The sequence below is a fragment of the Condylura cristata genome, unplaced genomic scaffold, assembly GCF_000260355.1.
Source record: "Condylura cristata isolate star-nosed mole 26May11 unplaced genomic scaffold, ConCri1.0 scaffold00004, whole genome shotgun sequence".
Classification (NCBI taxonomy): Eukaryota; Metazoa; Chordata; class Mammalia; order Eulipotyphla; family Talpidae; genus Condylura; species Condylura cristata.
Genome location: NW_004567105.1, coordinates 25,089,575 through 25,108,070, shown reverse-complemented (window position 1 = coordinate 25,108,070; position 18,496 = coordinate 25,089,575). Strand labels below are relative to the sequence as shown.

Sequence of the window (18,496 nt, the reverse complement as noted above, 5' to 3'; positions counted from 1 at the left end):
ACACACACACACACACACACAAAAGATAAAGTGGCTTGTATCTAAATGAGAAAGATGGTAAAGAAATCGAAGATATTAGATAATGTAAGCTGTAGTATAGTCACATTTTAGAATAACTGTGTTCCTAAGCTTTAACACTTTTTCCTAATAAATTAGGTTTTTGTCTTAATATCAATGTATTTAACTATAAATTTTTACATAAAGTAAAGTATTTCTTTGAGGACTGTCTCATAATTTATTTTTTTTGGTGACTATATCTGATCTCCACAACACTTAAAATTACAGAGACATATTAGCTTAAAGCAGTCATATTTGCATTATATGAGGCAATTCATTATATCAGGAGAATTAAGTTGATATACAGATTTAATGCTAGAATAGAAAATGTACCAACCAGGTTTGTTGTTATTGGAAAGCAAATTATTAGTTTTTGAAACCATATTATGAAATAGATTACCTTTTCTTTATTATCCAAAGAGGAGGAAAGTCTAGGGCTTGAAGCTGAACGCATAACACCTGCTATGTCTTTTTCTTTCTGCGCCTCTTTAGATGCTGTGATTTCTGCTAGTGCGCCATAGCTGCCAGTTTTTCTAAGTCCTAGTCTCCAGGATGCAGGTGACTCATCTTTTCTCTCTTCCTCTTTAGGCGAAACTTTTGTAGTTGAGGTTGGAAACTGTTTTTATTTTATTTTAAAGGAAAAGTAAAAAGAATTATCAAGACTCATCAGCTGAAAATGAAGTATGCATAGATAATATATAACAATGTAGTTATATATTCAGGAAAAAAGACTTTTACCAAGTAGGTTAATGTCTTAGTCCACATCTAAAGGGCTATCTCTCAGAAAGGAATGAATTACCTTTCCAGACGTTAGATTTAAGAAAACACACTCCACACTTTATATCACACAGAAAAAATTATAATGCAAATACAGAGAACGACAATAAGCACACAATAAGGACTTAAAACCATGCATCTTTGTAACCAGTGTTTATATTAAACTTGTTATGTTGAAACCTAACATAAATCCTTGCACATAAAATGCCTCACCATATATTTTTCACCCTTATTGGGCACAAGAACAATGCCAGTTTTGCGCAAGCCCTGCCTCCATGATGCAGGATCTATTGATTCCACCACAGGCATGAGAGGAGCAATGAAATCATACTAAAGTCAATTAAAATAAGACAGGTAAAGAGACAAAGATTGAAAGCATGAAAACAGGAAAGGGAAGTTAAGTGCAAAGACCACTTTTTTTTTTTTAGAGAACTTTATAATAAATTAAAACCCAATATTTGGGTTATGATTCGGTCTTAAAGTTATTCAGTGCAAGTTGTTTTAGCATGAAGGAATCTGAAAGAATCTAACAGAGAAACTTTTAAAGCAGTTGAAGGCGCACAAATAATATTGTATTGTATTGTACTTGAATTTTATTTTTCTTCACTTATATACTCTAGTGAGAAAAAATTTTAAATCCAACATAATCAACAAAAGAGGTAACAAGTATACTGAATTCAGTAATAGTTTTAATATCATAGCATTAATTTTACTTTTTTATTTTCCTACCAATCATTAGCATTTCAGTTAAAAAGTGTATTTGACACAGATATTTATTCCTTTTCCAGGTCTTTCCAACAGCTTTAAAAATGGAACATCTTTTATGTTCGAACAGTTTCACTTGATGTACTTAAAGAGTTAATATGTTCACCACAATTAAATATAGATGGATAAATACAGCAACTAGTTGTACAGAATATTGATAAGTTTTTTTAAAGTTTTTCATTCATGTTTATTGTTAAAGTTTGCTAAACTGAGCAGATTAATGGAGCTTGTTAAGCACCACTGATGTCAGAAAGCTAAAAACTGCTATAAAATACCTCTGGTACTTTCAGTAATGAATTCATTTCAAAAAGGTCTAGTACAGACACATGATATACAGCATTCCACAGTCCCCAATATGTGCACTTACGCATTATTGGGTGCCAGAACAAAATTACAGAGGGGTTGTGGGATATTTTAGTGTTGAGAGAAGCACAGTGACATCTGTTGGACACAGCATAAATTAAGGTTAACTTATTTGCACTTTAATAAATAAATGAAGCAATCAGGTATTTACTAGACCAAGTGACACTGTGAAAAATGTATTAGAACATTAAGGGTTTCGTTAACTGAGAAAATCTGGAAATTTTAATTACTGATTTCTGAGTTTAAGTACTCTAGAAGAGTTGGCAGATTTCTTTCTATAAAGGGCAAGATTATAAATTCTATGCTTTGCAAAAGTTGAGTATTATAACTACTCATTTATGTTCTTGTGGGATAAAAAGTAATACAAAGTTGACTGTGGCTTGAACAAATAAAAATTTTTCTTTAACCATTTAAAAATGTTAAATTCACCCTAACTCATGAGTTACATTTTACATTCACCCTCCAAGATTATAAAATAGATAGCAAATAACATTTGAAGCATGTTAGAACAGAAACTAACATGTTTGCTAGTGTTTAATCCTAAACTAGGTGCTTCAACTGAGTTATCTCACTTAATCCCTAAAAGCGATGAATGAAATACCATTACTACTATTATTTTGGGGTTATGAAAAATATATTAATATCACTTTTGAAATCGACATCTGTTGGATGGTAATGTTGATAAACTTCCACTCTGCCTAACATGACTGTGGGTGAAAGTACTAGTTCATATGTTTAAAAGCAACCCTCAACTTCACTGTGTGTAAATGAACATCTCTGAAATATTCAACAATACCCACTCTCTGAAATTCTTGATTTTTAACTTACTACTGCTCTTAATACATCCTTCCCTGGGCTGCATATTGTTAACAACTTTCCTTGCCACAACTCTGCAACATAAGCACTTTATGTCTGTTATCACATCTCCTACTGTCTCTTCCCACTTTATTCTCCTGAGAAGAATTAGGAAGAGCCTCCTGAATTTAAGCTAATTATTTTTTGTATTACACTTACTCTCAAATTTGTTACTTTTCAGTTTACTCTGGATTCTTAAATTCCAGCCCCGGGTTTCTGTTTACCTGTAACATGGAGTATCTACCATACACAGAATCTGAAACTCATCATGTCCTCTAAACCAATTGTTCCTCAGTTCCCTAATTCTTTTAATAGTCTCTTCAACCCTCGATGCTTAAAACTTCATTGTCATGTTATTTTCTTTCATTTATAATTTAGGTACCAAGTCTTTAAATCTTCTCTCCTTTGTAAGAACACAGTCTTACAAAGCTTATTTCCCTATCAATTGGGGAAACTTTACTGACTTTCTAATAAAACTTTCAATCGCTCTCACACTTTCACATACACCCTGTCAGAATAATACCCTATAAAGAATAATTCTCTCATGGCCATGTTCAAATATCTTCCATGATTCTTGACTAACAAACTGCAAATGTTACTGCAGGAGCAAAGACATCACAGTTTGACTCTACTTTTCTTGATTTACTTTGTATGTGAAAGTGGTGTGTTTACTCTTATAAAAATCAATCAAACTATAGACAACTGATTTTTTTTCTTGCAAAGTGCTCTACCTTGTTCTTATGTTGTTCACATACTTTTATTCTTTCCTTTTCAAGAAACTGTATAAACCCTCTTTTACGTCAGTTTAAATATCACCTACTTATTCTTCAAAATCAATCTCAAATGTTCTAATTCCATTACTTCAAATTAAATGTCTTTCCTTTTAAACCATCATCTGTACAATTTGATTGACATCCTTCATATACCCATAGCAAACAGCATTCTTTTCTTAAAAATTGGATTTAATTAGCCAGAACACTAATTCAAGAAAATTCAAAATTTACCATCTAGTAAACATATTTATGCTAACAGCAATACAGCAGAATAGGTAATCTGTTTCAGAGATCTCAACAGTAGTTAGTTTTACTGGAGTTATATAAACTTATTGTTAACATGTTAAAGCATAAAATCAAAGTGATGGTTTCCAGATAACATCTCCCTAAATTATAGACCTGATCTCATTGTTATACAAATAATTCTTTAATTCTGTTCTATAATTAATGGGGGAGCACTTAAACCGAATACATGGATAGTATCTATAATTACTTTGAAATATTATAGAATGGGCAAAACTGTTATGGAGTTTCCTTTTTTAATGGTCTATTCCATGCCATCTGAGTACGTATATGCACATACTGTGTTTAGGCACTGGTGGAGGAAGCCACAAAAATTTAAGAGAATTTGTCCAGCTATTAGATGTATTGAGTGGGAATTTAAAGAAAAATCTTAACAGCAAAATCTTTTAACATGCATTTACAAATTAACAATTCATCTGGGGAAATTTGAAATGTATTAGATCTGTAAAGTTACAGGAAAAATCTTGAAACAAATAAAGACCACTAAAATTATTGACCATAATAACAAATTTTAAAAATCATCCCATAATGACAAGGTTGTTCCATCCATTAAAAGGTATACTTTAAATTCTTTGTACTCCACCCATCTTATTGCTTTAAATAAAATTTTGCTATATAACATTAAGAACAAAGACTGAAAACAACATAATCCTCATGAGTTATGATGTAAAGAGGTTTGTGTCCCACAAATCTAACAGTTATTAAAGTATCTGCTTAATAATTTATAGCTGGGCCCTCCCTGGTGGTGCAGCAGGTTAAAGCACAGTACTAAGAAGCCAAAGCCACTTCAACATGAGTTCAATCCCCGCCCGCCCCGGAGGTGACCCACATGGCACAGCAGACCTCTCCTGACCCACCCGCTCCTCCCCTCGGCAGTGTACTTCCTCGATCTGCCTGTTCTGCTCCCAGCTCTGTCTCAGGTGAATCTTCTCACTGCCCCTATACCTCTGGCCTGTACCCTAGTTCTGTATGAATAAATAAATTAATCTTAAAAAATAAATTATAATTAGCAAAAAAGGAAAATAGCCATGTATTTGGAGTTTGAGAAAAATATAATTGATGATAAGACTACTGTAATTATTTGACTGTCACTGGAAAGAGATTGCTTTGTTAAATGCCCAAACTGATAAAAAGCCAGTTTACTAGCCAGGTCTTTCAGGGGGATGGAGCTTTTGAAACCTTCTGATAATCCTACGGTGTAGCATAGTAACTCAAAAAAACTAATTTACAATATTCACTGAAGAATTATATAAAGGATTATAGAGTTAGCTGATTAAATGAAATGAGTTAAAGCAGCACATGATGACACCAGTTATAAAGGTAGTCTAAAAAATCTGCAGACAGCTTTTAGAGAATTTCATATTTAAGCTTATTATCATCAGGCTGTGACAATAATGTGTATCATATGAACATGGATTATAACTGAATTCAAGAAGTCTTTAGTTCTAGAATACAGATGGTAAGATAGAACTTTCACACCGGTTCTTAATACTTAAATTGTGTACTAGTGAAATCCATACATTTCTGCCACTAAGAATTTACATTATATTACATTCACTGGGAAAGGGTTTAAGAGGATCATTACAAAATTCTCTAGTTTATGATTTTAAAAGATTCACATTTTGACCACTTGAAGCCAAATCCCAAGATTAACAAGACTGATAATCTAGAAATACTTTAAGTCCTCAAATCCATGCAAACCAAATAATGTCAGATAAGCAACAAAATATTATGTTCAAATGTTGAGACATGATGACTACACACAATATGCAACCCAGGAGTGAAATTTTGATTTAAACAAGTTAAAAAGATATTACTAGAAAGAGAGATTATAGAAACTCTTGAATATGGTCAGAATACAGTATATTAGATTTAAATTTCCTGAGTATGATCATTTTACTGTGGAAATGGAACTATTATGCCTTTGTATGTAGTAGATACATATTGGTGTAATTAGCGATAAAGTATTATAATGGTTGCAATAAACTCATGAATGATTTGGGGGGAAAAAAAGTTGACCTGTGAGTGCTGTACAGAGATGAGTATGATTATTAAAGACAAATATGGACTAGTGGACAGAGGCTTTAAAGGTGACTAATGCATATACACAAAACAAAAACTGAACCTTTTATCTTTAATTCTGAGGTCTAGAGTAGGGTGGAAAAGGAAAGCCTTTGAAAGGCTAGTTGGAAAACACTTTTTGATGATATAAAGGAGCTAAGGAGGGTGGAGAAAAAATGGAGAATAGAGAGAAAAGAGGAAGAAATTAAATTGATTTTTTTCGGGAGGAATTTAATCACTAGCCAGGCTCTCTTTTTCAACTAATGCTTACAATATTTCTTTTTTGACAAATATGGAAGATAGGGTCACACTGATGAATAAAACATAGGGCCAGGAATAGAACCTTAGCTTGTCAACAACAGAGTGCATGCTACTGTGATCATTATAGGAAAAATTTTCTTATATGAAAAATTTCCAAAATTTATTTTTCTTAAAGATCAATTTGCAATTATTGACAGCAAAAAGACTTTGAAAAAAAATAATGTATTCAGAGGAAATCTCATTTTAATACTTTTAAAATAAATAATAAAAAAGTATGACTTTTTTTGCTTTAATTCATACTTAAACAAAATAGATGTATTTTTAGCAAAAATAATGCTGGCTTACCTTTTTAATAGGTGATGTAGGTGTTGCCTGCCCAGATGACACAGTAGGTGTGGTAACAGCTATGGGAGCTGCTTGCGTACTAGAAGTATTAGCATTAGTTACAGAAGTCATGGGTTTTGTCTTATCTAAAAAAAAATAATAAAAGAGGGTTAAAGTCAAGATTCTATGTCAATCTGTGAAAAGAGTGTTCTGTATTCTATTTATGTTTAAGATTCTGTTAGTTCAAAGTCTTCTCCTACTATCATCCCTTTCAACAAGTACATTTTTCAAGGTTTTGCTAAACAGTATTACTTTAGCATAATGTGATGAACTAAATAAAAAAGCATGAAGACATATAATAAAGCTTCTTAGAAGGAAAAGCACAAATCAGTGAGACTTTTATACTGTTAAGATCTTGAAATTTAAAACTTGAATGCATGAAAACAATGCAACTAATACTACCACAGGTGTTACGCAATTTTCAAGTGGATAAACAACTTATAATGCTTATCTAAAACTGAGTTACTATTTATTCCAGTGCTTTATGTCAAAATCAGCTTGTAGTCCTCTTAAGCTGCATGCTTAAACATCACAAAGAGCATTCATTCTCATACCCCCTAAATCTAAGTTATATATACACAATATAGGTTGAATCAGGTTAAATATCTTTTCAATACATCAAGACAATTTTCAATTAGTAATAAATAACTTAAGAAAAAAACATAAAACTACTAGAATAATCTACCTGATGCTACAAAAAAAAAAAAAAATCTGAAGACTTTGAATACATCAATCAGACTGGCTTTCAGCAAAATAACACATATCAACTAAAACCTTTAAATGTAATTTATAAATGGGCAGAAATGTTTAGTTTCCAAGTGTAGTCAAGTGCAACCTTAAAGTATTCTTTTGGTTTCATAATAGGACAGGTATTCTACTTTTGAGAAGAAGCATGTTTTATTTTGTTTATTTTTTTAAATATCCTTGTTTATTTTTTCACAGCATAAGAGATTTCCCCTTGGATGCAGTCACCGTGGTTGCTCGCCATCATACTCCACTCCACTCTCCTCCGACACTGCTCTCTACTTTTTTGCACCTTCTCTCCCTCCTCCTCTCTCTTCCTGAGTGTCCTGTATCAAGGGCTTTTAAGGTTCAGTCTTATAGTTTGTCTTTGTCTGATCCTTTGTCCTTTCTCCAGATGCCACATTTAAATGAAACCATCCAGTATTTATCTTTTTCCTCCTAGCTCAGTTCACTTAAAATAATCCCTTCTAGTTCCATCCATTTTACTGCAGATATGATGAGTTTATCTTTTTTGATTGTTGAGTAGTATTCCAGTGTATATGTGTCACATCTTAACAATTTATCTGTTCTAGGGCACTAAGGTTGTTTCCATATCTTGCTAGGGGTGGGGTTAAGAGCACAATGGACTATGTGGAGGACGATGAGTGATTAGGCGGTGGGACTGCTATGGTGACTACACCTGAGAGGGGAAATCCTACATTGTCAAAACACTAGGAAGGATGTAAAACAATGGAACTTCAATAACAATGAATAAATATATATGAAGGTGAAAAAAAGTGCTGTGAAGCACTAATTTTCATCATATTACCTCTCCATCCTTTAGATCAGTTTTCCAAAGTAATCTACCTTATTACTAATTATGCTGTTATACTTTATAACTAGATGATATTAAATGATAATGGGCAAGCACAAATTTTCCACCAACAATTTTGAACTTGCAATGATTTGTTCAGTTCTAAGAAACATCCATCATTTTTAAAAATGTGAAATGCATAACTCAAACTTTAACAAAAACACAGGGCCAACACAGACAGGGAAGGGAAAGGGTAAAATAAGAGTGGATTACAAGGAAAGCTATGATGCTCTACTATGGTGGAGGCTACAAGGGAGAGCCTAAATTTCCAAAATACTTACAAGGATGTAATTCAATTAAAAAAATAATTAATTTAAAAATTAATATAACCAACTATCTAAATAAACTGAATGAGATAAACTCAGTATCATAAAATTTACTGCCACTGCTAAATAACATCTCTTTATTCAACAGAAAATAAATCTATCCAGAATAGTTAAGTACAAATTATACATAACCTGATTAGTCTATCTTCTTAGAAAACAATCTATTTAGCTGAAGAAAGTAATTCAACCAAATTTACTAAATGTGTTCACACTTTAAGCACTGTTCTAGGTACTAGGGATGTATCAGTCAATAAAAGGACAACATATCATAATTACATAGAGTTTACAGCCTAAAAAGAGAAACAAACAAGACAATTCCAGAGATTTTTTTTTATTTTATTTTCTCCTCACCCACATTTTCACTTGGTTTAAAAATTTGTTTTAAAAGAATGTCTATGCATGCATATAAACATTTGTTCCCTTTGAGAATGAGACAAACTCTATGCATTCATACTCAAATTCATTAAATAAAATTCAATGCTGTTGAAACCCTTCTATCTGTGATTTCATTGAAGAATGAAATTTCATTCTTCTAAAAGCAAAAATAGGCTTCCTCTTTCTCATTTCCTCAACTGCCTCTCAAATTTATAAGCCACATAGAAAACAAAGCTTTTAACTCAATTCCCAGTTTCATCTTTATGGGAACTGATAAAAAATAAAATTCAACAAAGATTATTTTGTCAGTTTTCCAAGGAAATAACCAAGAAAAAAAAGTTTAGAAATCGTCAAAAGCAGGTTAAGTAGCTTCTCAAGTTTGCCAAATAAAGTATGATAAACCCTTGTTGATATTAAGAGAGAGACGGAACCATACAATTTACATGGATTAATTCTTAAGACAGAGTCAAATTTTCCTGGCACAACCAACCACTAGCACAGGAAGAACAAAATTATCATAGTACAATGCTTCAGAGGAACATTTAAAGTTAGCTCAGTGAGAAACTGAATAGAGTTAACTGGTGGTACTTAAAACTTAAAACTGGGAACTATAAAACAATGTAATTTGATGGTAAATCGTTTTGTTTATATTTATAGAAAAGTAAAGTTTAAGGAACTATCCAGACAATATAGTCCTATTTTTCTCATTTCATAAGCAAGGAAATTCCAACCAAAGAGGTCAGAAGATTTGATACGGCCAGAATTTTCTAAATCTGAAATCTGTTTTTTGTTCAAATAGCTCTCCAATGCCAAACACTGAACACTGAATTGAAAGGAATAATTGAAACAAAAAATGAAAAAACAAAATCTGAGGTGTTTCTGAAAGATACACTAAGTTCTTTAATTTTCTATACATACATAGTGAAAAGAAGACTTGACACATAGGTTAGGAGATCTGGGTGCCAGTCCAGGCTTTTCTATGCATATGTTCAAATTTAAATGACATATTTTACTATAAAGTGGATGTTAAGAAAAGTTTCACATGGAGATCAATTAAATACAAATGATTGTTACATATTAAACATATAAAGTATTTTCTTGATGTTACAGAAAAATATGATACTGAATAAATTATCCACATACACTATTAGATGTATGAATCAGTCTTGTGTACTTAAACAATGGGCATGCTGATTCTCATGATTTCCTCTAATAATCAGAAATGTCTTAATTAATGTTATACAAATAAAAACTGTGTTATTCTATCTTCTAATTTTACCCATATGGCCTTCTCACCAAAGCTAAAAATATGCTGATTCACCCAATTTGATCAACACAGTAGCAATAAATAAAAATGTAAACTCCTGGACCCTCCCTGGTGGCGCAGCTGGATAAATCACAGCTGAAGTCACTTCAGCATGAGTTCAGTCCCCACCTGCCCCGGAAGTGACCCACATGGCACAGCAGACCTCTCCTGACCCGCCTGCTGCTCCCCTCAGCAGTGTACTTTGTCAATCTGCCTGCTCTGCTCCCCTCTCTGTCTCTGGTGACACCTCTTACCGCCCCTGCAACTCTAGCCTGTACCCCAGTTCTGTATGCATAAATAAATAAATGTTAAAGAAAAAAAAGTAAATTCCTGACTATATTCCAGTTATTTATGTATTCCACAAACAGTGTTTTACAGAAAAATAATGTAACTCTAGGGTTACTAAGCTTCAAAAAATAAAGGACTCCAAATTACCCCACCTGGGCTACAGAGTTAATCTATATTTGTTCAGGAGAACCTTGTTTTTAATAGGAAGAGAATTATCAGTATGTTCCTTAACATGTATGTATTCAGTAAAAGTTAAGTTTCTCACACTATCCTGGAAGGAATATTCTGTTGAGTAAAAATAAAATGAGTCAAAAGTATTGTTCTGTCTAGAAGAACTACAAGGAAATTTACAAAATCTTAGGGCTCCATTTTTGTTTATCAAAGAACACCAATTTGACATGATGAGGGCAGTTTGAATTTTTATATCTATGTCTTACAAAGAACCTTTAAAAACATAATAACTGATCATATCTATCAAAACTGACAATTAGTTAAGATCAACTAATAATCATTTATTATTCACTTTTCTCTGATTATCTAACTAGTGTTTTTTATAATTCATTTGTTTAACTCAGTGTAGAACAATTTTAATTTAGTAGTAAATTTGGAAAGGAAACTTCCCTCTTTACCAATTTTCAGAATAACAAATTTATGTTATAGGAAACTCCAGAATGAGTCAACATTTTAAAAGTAACATACTGAACTTGTGTATTTTTATATGTTTGATTTTTTTTTAAAGATTTATTTATATGTGCATACAGAACTGGGGTACAGGCCAGAGGTGCAGGGGCGGTGAGAGGATTCACCAGAGACAGAGTAGGGAGCAGAACAGGCAGACTGACGAAGTACACTGCTGAGGGGAACTGTGGGTGGGTCGGGAAATGTCTACTGCGCCATGTGGGTCACCTCCGGGGCAGGTGGGGATCGAACTCATGCTGAAGTGGCTTTAGCCTCTTAGTGCTGTGCTTTAACCTGCTGTACCACTTGGGAGGGCCCATGTTTGATGTTTCAATCTTTCAGTCACTATTGATGCTCAAGGTGTCCCATCTTTGAAGAATGGAAGATTAATCAAACTTGTTCCTTTTATTTTCTTCATTTATTAAGCCAAACCCAATTAGTCTTTGATAGATTTGCTTTCTAAAAATTGTACCAAGTTCTTACATAGTTTATGCCCAAATTAGGACATGGCTACTTTTGTACAATTCTTTTAAAATTAAAAAAAAAATTTTGCCAAATGTTTCACTTTTAATTGTAAAAATAGATCTTATTCTGAGATTTATCAAATAAGCATATCTTTCAATTAGCATCCAGTGTTCAATGAAAGATGGTATAAGATCAATATTTAACACAGCTTACCTGTTTTACTCTAAATTCTACTTAAGCACATTCCACAAAATAACAAGAAAACCTGCAAATTATTGAAATTATAGTTCAACTATAAGAGTATTTCTGTTCAACAATAGTGAATCTCACATCTTTAAAATAATCCTGATTTCAACTTAGAATAAGCATAAACTACAAGCTTATACTATAAAATTGTTAAATTTTATTTTCCATTTTTTACTTTACAAAATGCTGATCAACCAGATCAATTGCATTCTCTATCTACAACTCATATAGGTCATGTCAAAAAGCCCTGCCATTCCATTCCCACTAAAAGAGAAACAGTTGTTGCCACTAAGACCACATTAATTTCACCTTAAAATAGAGTTGTCTTTTTTTACCCAGATTTATCCACTCTTCTTTACCCTTTTCTGCTGGTAATCACTAAAATGTCTTACAATCTAATTCTTCACTTTGCTTTATTTAGGTCATGTGTTTTCTCTACAAAGCACATTGTGAGTGAAATCACATAGGTCTTGATGAGACTTTCTTATCAAAAATATTAGTGGAAACGCAGTAATTCTTTTCTGATAAATTTATCTGAAAATGCCAAGTGTATAACTCAAAGATGGCAATACCTGAATCTCATAACGTTCAAGAATTTTCAGTGTGTACCACATCCAGAATAAGGCAGTAAATAGGATTTAATATAAGCTGTTTGGTATATAAAAATCTATTAAAACATGTGGGCCAAAGGAAAAATGCAGAAACCATACCCTTGACAGTAAGAAAATAGAAGAGTGTAAATTGTTATACTGACTTTGAAAAGCAATTGGTCAACAACTATAAAACTAAAAATGTTATCTTAATAGTTCTAAGTACATCTAACAGAGAATCCTTTGCATCTATATATATAAGGGGGCAATTATATAATAGTCATTGTGACATTACACACACTAACAAAAAAAATGGGAAGAAGGTCAATTTTTTACCTAAAAGAAGCATGCATTTAATGGAATACTAAACAACAGCTAAAAGGATAAGTTAACAAAGATGAAAGTACAGCTAGGTATGAAAACAAAAGTAAATGTGTAACTACAGAGGAAAAAGCAAGCTTCATAATTAACTCCTAGAATAGAAAATAAAAACATAAAACCTTAAAATTACTATTATATTACTTCTGAGTGTACCTCTAAGAGTATAAAACAATGGATCCCAATTATCATTGTAAACTCAGATAATGATTGCCTTCAGGCAGAAAGAAAAGGGAAGTAGAGTAGGGTTCATGGTTAAAACAGACAACTGTCATGTTTTAATTTTATTAAAAAAGTGATTTTAAAAAATATAGCTAAATGCTAAGCTGTTAAGTCTAGGTAGTTAGGACAAAAAGGTTTTTTACATTTTCCTTACCCTTAAAATTTCTCAAAACAGCAATTTCCCAATATCCTCACAGGAAAATTTCTTAACTCAGCCTTGCTTTCTAAAACTCTACTATTTCTGGGCTTCTCTGGTGACACAAGGGGTTAAGACACAGCACTATGAAGCTATACACAGCCAGTTTGATCCCCAACCAAAGAGTTGACCCATATGGTGCATCAGACCTCTCCTGTCTCACTCACTGTTCCTTTCAGCCATATATGTCAGTCAATCTGCCTATTCTGTTCCCCACTCTGTATCTGGTGAATCCTCTCAACCACTTGGTTCTTGTACACATAAAAAATAGTAAAATGTCACTATTTCTAATTTATATTTGGGAAGCTACTTGATGAACTGTTGGGTTTCTGAAAGTAGCAGGGACATTCTTGAATTGCTGGAAACACATAATATCTTATACCTCTTTCCCCCTTTTCAAACCTAAGAATATGTCTCAGTGCAACACTGAGGTGAACTGGAGTCTTCAGGTAATTAGAGGATAAAAACTCTAATACTCACCACAAGATAATTTACTGGTTTGACAGACATCTGAACAAGCAGCATATCGGTGTGAAAGGTTTCACAATAAAAGACTTATTGTCCGTATTCTGCATTAAAAGTCAATGAAAATCCCTTAATACTAAATTTTACCTGTTTCAGCTTCTGATTCTGAGTCATCTTCCTCATCTTCTTCACTAGAGCAGCTTGATTCGTCTTTCTTTCCTTCTTCTTCCTCATCAACCTTTTCTTGCTCCAGAGATTCAATACGAGATGCATTTTTCTCTGGTTCAATAATCAATGTCTCTTTGCTGTGAAAGAAAAACAGCTTTCAAATGAGTATAAATACAAAGGGTCAAAATACATTGTTTTTTCCCAGATGAACAAAATTTAATAGTAATGTCTGTGGTCAACATATCAACTTGTTCATTACATTAACAAAACCTACTTTAATGTTTTACTTACTTTTTAAAGGTCTTCTGTGACTGATTATTGTCCATATTGGCTGTTGATTCAATTAGTGGAGATTTCTTCTCCCGCTTTTCACTATGGAGCTTCATAAAAATTGCACACACACACACACACACACAAACAAGAGTACCATTAAAATAATGAGTAAGCTATGGAATTTAACAGTAGTTTTCCAAACACTAAAAAAAAAATCAAACATTTGAATTTTACATGAAATGAAAGTATGTAGATAAAGAACAAAAAGGACTAAAGAGATTAAAAGTTCCACTGCAGGTAACCTAGATTTTTTAGATTCTTCTAACTTTAGTTCATGGAAAAAGTCAGGGTTGATTAGCCACCTAAGATGTTTGATAGTATTTTACCATCATAGAAATTTGTTTCCTAGTAAATGATCCCTTGCTCATTTTGGACATGCTATTAGAAATCTGAGATATTTCTGTGTCCACCCTCTAAGAAAACTTTTTTTCCTTTAATCTTTCTTATGAAATTATAAAAACATGTTATTCTGGAGAATATATACATTATGGAAGTAATCATTTTGTAAAGGTCAGGTTAGAGAAATGAGGCTAAACCACTTTGTTCTCCCTTCACTGTGATTCAGTTTGATTGCTAGTTATAACCGAAAATTTAAAATATAAAACATTACAAGAACACTTTTGTTAACTATCTGAAATTCAATGCTATAAACAGAATACAGTAATGTAGACTATTTTTAGACCATTTTCAAACATACCAGATTTTGTTTCTTTTGCAACTCTTCTAAATATCCTAAAATGTCTTCATCTGCTACATCGAAGGCTGTCTGGCCCTAGATAGAAAGCAAGTGGATAGAGATGATAAAAATCAGTAAATTATAATGTGCTTTGGTGATTCCATATGCAAATATAGAAGTTACATGAACTTTTTTTATAGTAATTTCAGAACACAGTACATGTGACCTGAAGGAGATGTATGAGAAATATGTATGAGAGAAGTAGCTGACACACCTGCATTTCTTTACTTTTTCTGTAATAGCATGTGATATCGTGATCCATTTTAAATGCACAATTCAGTAATCTTTAGTATAGTCAATCTCATAACCATCACACAATCAATTTTTGAACATTTTCATCACCCCCAAAAGAAAAGACATTTCTCCATTTTCCCAACCTCTGCTCCCAGTCTCAATCTATTTTCTCAAACTATAAATTCACCTATTTTGGACATTTCATATAAATGGAATCACACAATCTGTAGTATTTTGGAACTTTTTTTTTACTTTGTACAATGTGTTCAAGATTCGCCATTGTTGTTTATAAAGCATGAACCACTATTTCACTATTTATTATTACTGAATAATATTCCACTGCGTATTTCACATTTTGTTAATCTTTACCTCAGTTGATGGGTATCTGCTTTTGCTTTCTGGCTATATATATGAATAACACTGCTCTGAATATTTATAGTACAAATTTTTGTTGGATATCTGTTTTAATTTTCTTGAGCTATGAATGGAATGTGATAGAGATTCATGTTTTACATTTAGAGAGATTATTTCTTTTTGATATCACCATAAAAATTAAATTCTTAGTAATAAAAATATTTATTTCTAAACTTACGCATTTCAGCTAGCCAAAGGTACATTTTGGTTCTAAAAATCTATTTTGATGAACATCTGTCAATCCACCTTTAGTCAATGTAGAAAATTTAGAGGAATTGTTAACCAGACATAGTAAGGATTTTCCTGCTACCTGCATTAATCTTTGTAACAATTCTACTGGTTCAATTTCCCAGAATTCCAAAAAGTTTATTATTTAGAATACATACTATATTAAGCATTATGTGATCTATTCTCAGGGGAAAGAATCAAAATTTTAAAACTGGAATATATATAATTCAGAAAGAACTTTTGAATTTCTTTCATTATAGGAGTCCCATAACCACGATTAAATCAGATGAGCAGGTAATAATTATATTAAAAATCACACAAATTCTTCCACTTAAAAACAAGCAAAACTAAAACTCTCAGTTCTAAAATAGGCATTCTCAACTCTTCTCATGAATGGAATGCTGAGCCAGGATTTTTTTTTTATTTTAATGAAGTTTTATCAGCAATAAAATGTAATGGGTTATTCTGGTGTTCAAGGAATTTTCCTTTATAAGAATCATAAATTTAATCACCTTATTAATCCTTGTTTTCATTTCTCCTGAGATAAATGAATCTACTTTGCAACAGCAATTGATAAAGAATTAAAAACTAAAGTAAAATGTAGGCTATAAGTACATAAATTAACACAATAACTTAATCATGCCTTTTAAACTCACCAAGTATAGGATTAGAAACACAGATTACAAATCTGATTCTTAACTACTAACAGGCTCTAGTTATACTTAATCATAAACACAGTACAACACTCATTTAAAGCAATCAAGAAATAACTGAAGACAAAATGCTGCAATATGAGAAAATAAGAACTATATCAATAAGAAATCAATCTTCAAAAAAATTACTACTGAAAATGAGTTTAATCAGATCAATAAATCTATAAATTACCAAAGTCCCACTGCAACCATTGTTGAAGTCTAACCCCACAGTCTCCTCTTTCTCTTTTCCTTACTTATTCTAACTCTCTTCATTTTCAGACCAATCAGTGAAGTGGTTGAGACAAGTATTAGTATGATTCCCTTCACACAGATGAGGAAACACAGGATGGGTTATGTCTTATGTTGTGCACGGTATATACACAAGTAGTTTTCCAACTATTTCTTGCAGGATGAAGGGAAAATGAAATGAATCTGGTTCCATTTCTCCACTGTCTTTACAGAAAGATAAAATTCAAACAGAATTAGGAAAAAAGTGTGCTTGCGTCCACTAGTAGGGAAACATCCTTATTCTTATTTAACACTTTATAATGACAATTACCAAATTAAAAAGTTACCTACCAATCATTGTAATACTAAGAGAAAACACAAACTTAGGAAAGCATTTAGTTACTATTTTTTTTAAATTTTTTTAAAGATTTATTTATTTGTGTATACAGAATTGGGGTACAGGCCAGAGGCTCAGGGGCGGTGAGAGGCTTCACCAGAGACAAAGTGGGAAACAGAACAGGCAGATAGACGAAGTACACTGCTGAGGGGAGCAGCGGGCGGGTCAGGAGAGGTCTGCCACGCCATGTGGTCACCTCCGGGGCAGGTGGGAATCGAACTCATGCGGAAGCAGCTTTAGATTCTCAGTGCTGTGCTTTAACCTGCTGCGCCACCACGGAGGGCCGCATTTAGTTACTATCTTAAGAGGGTATATTTGAGTATATTTTTATAAAACAATTCTTTTAATTATTAAGGTAACAAAATTTTAAATTTAAGAAAATTTTGGGAGATCTCTCTGGTGGTGCAAGCTATATGAAGCTATCCATAGCCACTGCAGCACGAGTTCTATCCCCAGCCAGGGAGGTGACCCAAATGGCACAGCAGACCTCTCCTGTCTCACCTGCTGCTCCCCTCAGCAGTGTATTTCAATCAATCTGCCTGTTCTGTTCCCCACTGTCTCTGATGAATCCGTTCCTACTCCCTGACCCCCACACTCTTGCCTACACCTCAGTTCTTGCATGTAGAAAATGCAAATCTTCAAAAAAACAAAAAATCTTAAATTTTAAACCTTATCATTTAGCTCATTATAAGTTAAAACGATAGTTAATCTATTTTAAGGCTAGCAAATAAGTTAACAGTAAGACCAAAATTTTATTATTTTTACTTTTTAAGATTTATTTATTTTTGCATGTAACAAGACCCTGCAGGATTCCCCATTTGGAGAATCCTGAGTTAGAGGATGGGTTCTGGAATACCGAATACCTAAAGTTATCATTTTTTCATACTAAGCACCTAACTTCAGTAGACTAGCAGGAAAGGGAGGAGTTCCTCTTATGGTAGAGATCACTGAATCCAAACAGAAACCCAGTTCCAGATAGTGTTACAAATTGGGGAATTGCTGCTAGACTTATAGGATTTAATGGGTACCTTTCAGTGACACTGTAGCATCCATGACCTGCCAAGAACAATGGATAGGCCAGTGCAGAGGATTCACCAGACAGAGTGGGGAATAGAATAAGTGATTTATTGAAATATATTGCTGAGGGCAATAGTGGGTAAGGCATGCCATATGTGTAAACTCCCTGACTGGAGATGGAACTCATGCTGCAATGGCTGTAGATAGCTGGATATCTATGAAACTTAGTCCCTGCACCACCATGGAGGCCCTTAAGATATTTTTAGAATGTGTTTCCCACTTTCATGCAGACACAAGTTTCTGTAATATACATTT

At 32.9% G+C, this 18,496-nt stretch overlaps 1 protein-coding gene across 2 annotated transcripts in view; it reads right to left on the bottom strand.

Moving 5' to 3' along the window:
- Positions 1 to 18,496, bottom strand: part of PPP1R12A (protein phosphatase 1, regulatory subunit 12A) — a 120,636-nt gene that overhangs the window by 37,955 nt on the left and 64,185 nt on the right. For both annotated transcript variants that reach the window (XM_004675858.2, XM_012720428.1), the window contains exons 6-10: positions 14,930 to 15,004; positions 14,191 to 14,279; positions 13,879 to 14,036; positions 6,561 to 6,685; positions 458 to 673 (exon numbers count right to left, since the gene is read on the bottom strand). In XM_004675858.2, coding sequence (XP_004675915.1) covers positions 458 to 673; positions 6,561 to 6,685; positions 13,879 to 14,036; positions 14,191 to 14,279; positions 14,930 to 15,004 — 663 coding nt within the window. The remainder of the gene's footprint in view (positions 1 to 457; positions 674 to 6,560; positions 6,686 to 13,878; positions 14,037 to 14,190; positions 14,280 to 14,929; positions 15,005 to 18,496) is intronic.